Here is an 8,322-nt window from a genome sequence, read left to right on the forward strand (position 1 = left end):
CTTCTTCGAGTTTCAATCTGAAATTCCGCCAGAACCAAGTCTAATCTTCACCAAGCACCCTCAAAATTGAGATATAAACTCCAAATAATATTCCCAATTGTTTGCAACAACACCCAATCCAAGCAAATAATGATTAAAACCCAAATTCGAATTCAAAGTTTTATGATAGATTAGTATTCGAATCTTCAATTCCTACGACCTGGAGGTTACTTCAATAGGTTGATTGGCAGAAGACAAGTTTTAGGCTTACTTTATTGAGAGAGAAAAACGGTGAGAGAGAAATTTGAAGAAAGAAAGAAAAATTGATGAGAGATGCGGCAGTGAGGAAAGAGGAGATGAGAGAAAAAAGGAAAATGATATAACTAAATCCCATAATTCAAGGCACTAATAATTGATTGCATATAATGTGTAAGTAATCTTTATTAAGGGTGGGTAATATATAAAACTAGGATAATTTTCGTAAATAAATTTCAAATATTGTATAGGAAGGAAACAATCCCTAAAAAAATTATTTAGTGAATATTTAGACAAAATTCAGCAATGTTTTCCTTAATAAAAACATTTTAGTGACTTTAGCACAAATAAATTAAACGTTGAGTAACTATTCATGATATTATACCTTATAAGCTAAATAAGAAATACATCTTTCAAAATAATTTAAGAAAGAAGGATAAACCTATAAATCAAGTAGTATACTTGCAAATTTAACAAAAATATAACCTCTAATCATTTGTTCCAAAAAAGAGCTCTATTGTATATTTTTAGTTGTTTTCAATAATAATTGCCCATATAATATATATATATATACTTTTTAGCCAAATACCAATTTTCTATTTTGCCCTCCCACGTCTCGCAATTTAACAAAAATATAACCTCCTTTGCACTATATTTGTTCTTTTGCTTGCACGATATTTGTTCTCTTGCTGTGTTGTGGTCTTTCTTGCAAAATGCTATGCCACCAGCTGTAACCAAACCATAACACTCATTTCACTTCATTTTCCTCCTCCCCAAAATCTCCCCTTCTTTTCTTTCCTTTCTCTTTTCTGTTCCAAATCCCATTCCTCCTCAAGAAAATTATGCCCAAAACCACTTTCAAACACCTTCTAAATTTAACACCTTCTTCACAGTTCAGTACCTCCCTAACCACTTCATTCATGAGAAGCTAATCCCAAAATCGTGCAGAAAAGAAAGTTGCAATCTTTACTCCTTTTTTTCAATAATTCTTCCCCAACTTTTGTGAGGGAAAAAAAGAAAGAGAATATGTCTGCTGCTGTTAGTGGGGCTCTCTTCCCCATTCTATTCCTAGCATTCTTTATAACTTTCAATGGAGACAGAATTTCCCATGTAAGTTCTTATATTCTCTCTCGATAAAGAATCTTGTTCTTTTTTTGATAAAGAATCTTGTTGCTTCATAGATTCCATCAATTTCTTGTAAAACTTTTGTGGTTAGTTGTCATGTCTTATAAGAAAGGCCGTAAAGATTGAATTTTTATTGAAGATAGAGCTTTTATCCTGCTATAAAGTGTCTAAAACTGATGTTAGAATTGTGTAATCGACTAATCTAAAAGCTTTTCAAATAGTATAATTTTTATTTGTTTAATTATGTCTCTATCACGTGCAAGACTGATTCTTTTTATAGGCCAAACATGTAGTAGAAAGTCTTTTTGATAATGGGCGAGATTGAGACTTGAACTCAGAACTTTTACCTAGTCTTAAACTACGTGATCGTTTCATATAAAAGTTTAGGTATCTCAGTTAAGTTGTTAGAGAAACTATACTTTTGTTTACTTAATTATGTTTTCAACTACTTATTGTAGCAATGAAACTGTAAATGTTCAATTTTTATAGAGGATTGTACTAATTTTTCTGGTGTTAAATGACTTTTGTAGGCAAATGGGATAGTGGAGGAGTTGATAGGAAATGGTAGTATGGTGGCAGCAAAGCCTGAAATGGTGCCACTAATTGAGGAGAAGATGATGTTGGTCATGCTAAATGAGAGTAGGAGGAAACTTGGCAGCTTTCAGATTTGTTCACTTTGCACTTGCTGTGGTGGGGCCAAAGGCTACTGCTTACCCTCTCCTTGTTGCTATGCCATCAATTGCAACATCCCAAACAGGCCCTTTGGTTTCTGTTCTTTCACTCCCAAAACCTGTAATTGTTTTGGATGCCACCTCTAACTCTAACAATAATAACAACAAACTCAGTGTAATGTAATAAGTAGGGTTTGGAAAGCGTAATGTGTACGCAGACATTACTCTTGTCTTGTGAAAGTAGAGAATTGTTTCCGATAGACCCTCGACTCAAATCTAAATCAAAGTATTTCTCTTTCAATGAAAGTATAGGAGAATTAGATCTTTTTGGTCTTCGATTGTGTTTGAGGGTTTGAAAGGCACTAAAATATATGTTCCTAGATTTTATTTGTTTATAATTATTTGGGAGCAGCTATTAAGATTTTGCGACTTGATGTTTTGTGCCCTAGAAACTTCTCATTAGGCTCGGAGTTCTTATTGGGTGATGGTCTAATTTACTAGTGGCAACGAAGTTCTTGATAATTAGCAAGGAAATAGAATGATCTTGATTCATTTCATTTATCCCGTGCCTGTGGTGAAGCGGAATTGACAACAAACGAAGGGAAAAAGCTTTATTTTGCTTGTTGTTAGCTTAAGGGTCGTTTGATTGGGAAACAAGTTATACCAAGATTAATTATTTCGGAATTAGTTATTCTGTGATTGTTATTCCACCCTCCCATAGGGATACAAATAGTTATATTGCGATTTTATCCCAATCAAACGTGGGATAAACTCATTTCAAATTTAATTCCGAGATTAATTATTCCTTATTTCTCGTAGCCCTTAGTATTTTTTTTTTTTACTTTTCACTTGGGGGGAATGTTGTTATTTTTTTTTATCTAGCAAAAATTAACTTGGCTGGTGCTTATCTTTTATGGAATTTATATAGTACATACATACATGAGTGTGAGATGATAAACTTTACTTAGTGGGGTTGATTATCAACATTGTTACATACATATATATCAATGTTATCAACATTGTAAAATAATGTTCTGCTTTATCAATGAGGCACTCATTACTGGGATTAAGATATGTTTCTTATCTGAATGTTTTGTCCACTAATCATTTATTTACTGTGACAGTGTGTGTAATTAAGTCAAACTTTAATGCATAATGTGGAATAGCATTGCAAAACCCATTTTGTTGCTGTCAGTTTGTCAGATTAATATTGCTTTATTGACCCTCTTGGTTATGATTATTTCTCTTTCTGCAGAAGTTCTCTAAGCAATTTACTTACAAGAAAAACGTTTTCTTAGCAATCTAATTTATCTTAAAATGTATTTTGTGGTTTTCTTATCCTTTCTCTTCCATTTTTTTTAATCTTTTGACTGGAATCTACTATAGAGTCAATACTAAACTTTGGATTAGGGGTGTATATGGGTCGGGTTGATTCGAGTTTTTTAATTGCTAAATCAAACCAATTATGTCAGATTTTTAAATTTATAAACCAAATCAAACCAATAAAAGTCAGGATTTTCGATTTCATTTTCTCTCGGTTTTTTGGTTTTCTTGGGATTTTCGGGTTTTTTTCCCCGATAAAATCTTCATTGCGCAAAACATATAACTTGTTTTTCAAATATTTCTTTGGTCCTTATAGGATAGAACTATACAAGGTGTTACTCAAGAAATTAACAAAAAATACTGTGAGATAAGTCATGACATTATACTAAAATATTTAACAATAAAAATAATGAAATCGCATAAAATAGATTTTGCTAATTAATAAGCCATAATGAAAATGAACATAACCTCAAAATACTAGTAAGTCATACTTAAATAAGCAAGTACGACTAATAAGTATTAAATATTAAGTATATGACTAAACAATAAAAAAAATAAGTTATGCATTTTCAATGTGTAAACCAATGTAAAACTAAAGAAATAGATACCTAGCACTATTATCATTCCTAGCATTGAATGAATTTTTTATTTATTAATATTAGTATTGATTTAATTTTGTTTTGGGCTTTATTTGAGTTACTAAGACTTATGGGCTATAAAATATATTGGACCATTCAAAAATTCGAAGTCCAAACTTGAAATAATACGTTAAAAGAGATGACTATAAAAAGTTTAAACAATATTTATAAATTACATTACAATAAATATTTTTATGTATAAAATATTTTAAAACTTGTTACATGTAATGGCGGGTTAACTTGGTTTTGGTTTGATATTTTTTAGTTAAAACCAAACCAATTATGGTAAGGTTCTTTTTTTCAACACCAAACTATAGTTGATTTTTGTTTTCCGGTTTATAACAACAACAACAACAATCCAGTATAATCCCACTAGTGGGGTATGAGCAGGGTAGTATGTACGCAGACCTTACTCCTACCCTGGGGTAGAGAGACTGTTTCCGATAGACCATCGGCTTCCTCCCTCCAAGAACTCCCCACCTTGCTCTTGGGATGACTCGAACTATTTCTGTTGTGGTAAATTGAGAAAGGTTGAAAGTTGAATTAGACTAGTTGTTTTACTACACTGTACTTTCTTGAAGGGGTGATATTTTTTCCTTCTTTGAGAAATGATAGCCCCCACAAGTCCCAGCTGTGTATAAAGGGAAAGACTGTGACATAACTGCCAAATCAATTTTGTTGAGAAAGACGAGCTGCGAAATCAGTTGAGCAATTAAGAATCTAGATGGGCTTTTGTTATTGGAAAGAATGAGTTATTGTCAAAATAGCGACCCCAACAAGGATGTGAAAATAACATGAGTTAGTCAGTTTTCGGATTGGTAATCAAAAAATAATCGGCGTTTACAAAATCATTAAAAATAATTATTATTTTACGTAAAGATAAAATTTGGACAAACATACCCTAGCTAAAACACGAAAAGTTCAAGCATAATATGCTAGATTATGGAACTCATGTGCATAAACTTCCAGTATATAATGCTGGAACTCCAGTACATTATGAAATTCTAGCACATTATGCTGGAATCTCATATTTAAAAAATTCGAACTCCAACATGTTAAGCTGGAATTTTTTCGGATTTTTTTGTTCAGATATTATTTTTACATTAAAAAAATGGCTGAATTTTGATTATTTTAGAATTGTGATTATTTTTGGTTACCAATGATAAATCAAACTATTTCTGACTTTCCCCCAACAAAGATGGAGGGTGAAAGCTGCGGTAGGGTTATTAAGCCCAGCTACCATTTTGCTACAATACTGCACTAGTGATAAACGTACTCCCTATAGTTCATATTATATGTCATTTTGGTAAACTAAATTTGTCTCAAAACTTTTAACGTTTTAGATTAACAAGAAGCTTTTAATTTTTTCAAATTCACCCTTATCGCTTTAGTTAGTTGAGTGTTAATTAAGCAAGACTTTTAAGAAAGAGATAAAAGGTGGTTTAGACAATTATTGTTATGATTAAGCTTATTAAATATCTTTCTTATGAGTTACTATCTTCTGTCAACTTAAAGGGATTTTTGGCTCTTTTACACATATTAAGAAATTTACCTTTTAACATTAATTAATAATAAAATTGACCATATTAATCCTTAATTTGCTCATTAAAAATATAACAAATTACTCTAAGCTCTTTCCTTCCATACAAAGAAGTATATATGGAAACTAATTGACCTTGTGTTGAATGATATTGTTGAACAACCCATGTGACTTGTGGCATGTGCTGCTTTGGGACAAAGAGGAAATTTTGCAGCTTACTTATTATTTACTATTACTAACATTTACTTTTTGGTCCTAATTTATGTGACATACTTTTCTTTTTAGTCTACAACAATATTAACTATTATCACGCCTCAATCCCAAATAAAGTTACTTTCTTATTTTGAAATAATTTAACTTTAAACTTCTCATTTTACTTTTAATTTGATGTTTTATAGCCACACAAATGTCTATGATTTATTTTCGACCATGAATGTTACAAGTCTTATTCTTGAATTAACTCCATGTTCGGTCAAATATTATCACAAAAAATGAAGCGGAGGTAGACATATAGGAGTCCGGAACCAAAGTGTTATTTTTTTGGACTCAAAGCACCAAAATAGGTGAAAAATAACTTGTGACCATTTTATGTATAGCGCATGAAATACATGCGCTATACCTCTTAATTGACTGGCCCACAATAGTTGGAGGGTATAGCGCATAAATTAAATGTGTGCGTTATATATATAGTACATTTAATAAATGTGCTATACCCTCCAATTATTGTACCTCTCGCACAGATTTTTTGCTTATTTAAAGAGTTTTATTCTTTCTTCAAAAATTCATTCCGAAAAATTCATTCTTCTACATCCTTTTTATTTTCCTTACTCATTCAAAAATATTTGTTTACTTAACTTTTTCAGCATTTTTCCATAATATTTGAAGAGCGAAAAACTAGGGTTGCATTATATTTAGGAGGGGGGGGGAGGGGAAGATTCTCGTAGAGAATAACTCAATACACTATAGTTGTTCTCCACATTGTATTGTTAAGTTGACACTCACATTGCAGTACGATAGATTGGTATCGTTGATATGTAAAAGAATGAGTGTGAGAAAACGTTCGGTTAATATTAATGTAACCGAAAATATCTATATTCGCTTACTCCGCAAGGGGTTGCTTGTTATGTTGAGTTCAACATCAAAGATGATGAAACTCTAAAAGATTTTTTGAGGACTCCGTATGAACACCGAGAATTTCTTGTGATAAAAATGCCGAAAATGTACGTCAAGTCTGTAGACGTCTGCAACATTGAGGTTTCACAAAATAGGGATAACCCTTAATCATATGGTGGTGTTTTTGGAGTAGTTTTATCCGAACAAGTTCTTTTTGAAAGAGTCTGGCCAGATCTAAACTTATCTCTACGGGTAAATGAGGAGCGAGGACATAATTTCTCCCCAAGTTTACATAATTCACGCGCCGAGTGGTAAATTTCAATTTTTCTTTTCTTAGTATGATTTTTTTATGTATCATATTCGTACTAACACTCATATCTTCCAAAGGGGGTACCAGCCAGATATGAATTTTACAAGTTATGTACCAACCAACAGTTGGAATATGCCTAATTTTGGTGGTTTGGATCATGCTGGTCCATCCGGGAGTCATCAGTAACTCGATAATGTGCATCATGGGCTATCAACCGATTATAAATTGTAAGTTAAGAGATACAGTTAATATATAATGTTGGGATGACTTTGAGAAACTCATTATTTTATTGGTTGTGCAGTGATAACGAGCAACATGAAGGTCCTGTCCTTACTCAGTTGCCCGAAGATGATATATTTAATCAGGATCTGGCAGATGCACAGAGTCAGGAAGATAATAGTGATTATGACAACAATGCTGATGAGTCTGGAGATGATACACCCTTCCCTAATGAGGACGTGATGATGAGGAAACGCACTTTGCTGATGAGAATGAGAATGAACAACCTGATTTGATGAGTGAGCATGATGCCACCAATGAGCATGTTCCATATATGAAGAATCCACATCCTGTTAGACCTAGAGTGTACGAGTCTCATGTGCCCTTTCATTCAAGGGAGATTCCATACCTTGATCAGTTGCCCAGTATGCCGGATATGGATGCCCTCACAAGGGATCTTGATGATATCCGGACAGCAATGTGGGATGAATTTGATCAATAGTGTTGTCAAAGAATATGCTTCTTGCTGATAAAGCGCGCCTTAGCAGTGCGGTGCAAATTTACAGCATAAAAGAGTGTCGTGAGATCGAGGTTCATGAGTCATGTCTGCAAGTATATAAGGTTATTTGTCGTAGATGGTTTCAAGGTTATAGATGGATGTTGCGTGCGAGAAAGTTGAAAAAAAATATTTGGATTGTGGGGAAATACATTGGCAGCCACACTTGTGATATGGACACATTCAATGGGAATCATTTTAACTTGAATGCTGACTTGATTTCTCTTGTCTTGATTCCACACATTGAATCGTCCATAATGTACAAGATTAAAGAGTGTATAACATCTGTCCACCAGGTATATGGTTGTACCATTACCAAAAGAAAGGCATTTCTCGGGCGTAAACGTTAGTTTGAGATTGTTTATCGTAATTGGGATAAGTCATTTGCCGCTCTACCCAGGTACATGGCTGCTTTGCAACACTTTAACCCCGGGACTGTTATTGAATGAGAGCTTGAGCTGAGTCCGGGAATATTAGAATTCATATTCAAATATGTGTTATGGGCATTTAAACCAGCCATTGATGGTTTTGTGCATTGTCGGCAGGTAATCTCCATAGACAACGCTCATGTCTATGGAAAGTATATTAAGATG

At 33.1% G+C, this 8,322-nt stretch overlaps 1 protein-coding gene across 1 annotated transcript; it reads left to right on the forward strand.

Moving 5' to 3' along the window:
• Positions 1 to 895: 895 nt before the first annotated feature.
• On the forward strand, positions 896 to 2,354 carry LOC104095890 (uncharacterized). The gene is made up of 2 exons (XM_009602135.4): positions 896 to 1,344; positions 1,890 to 2,354. Exons 1-2 carry the CDS (start codon positions 1,261 to 1,263, stop codon positions 2,175 to 2,177), a joined length of 372 nt encoding a protein of 123 aa, XP_009600430.1. The 5' UTR covers positions 896 to 1,260; the 3' UTR covers positions 2,178 to 2,354.
• Positions 2,355 to 8,322: the final 5,968 nt, after the last annotated feature.

Source organism: Nicotiana tomentosiformis, chromosome 5, assembly GCF_000390325.3.
Source record: "Nicotiana tomentosiformis chromosome 5, ASM39032v3, whole genome shotgun sequence".
Classification (NCBI taxonomy): domain Eukaryota; kingdom Viridiplantae; phylum Streptophyta; class Magnoliopsida; order Solanales; family Solanaceae; genus Nicotiana; species Nicotiana tomentosiformis.

Excerpts from the sequence above, each read along its gene's own strand:
- LOC104095890 (XM_009602135.4), top strand. The coding sequence starts at position 1,261 with ATGTCTGCTGCTGTTAGTGGGGCTCTCTTCCCCATTCTATTCCTAGCA. Across the intron at positions 1,345-1,889 it reads ATGGAGACAGAATTTCCCAT|GCAAATGGGATAGTGGAGGA; the intron begins GTAAGTTCTTAT and ends TGACTTTTGTAG.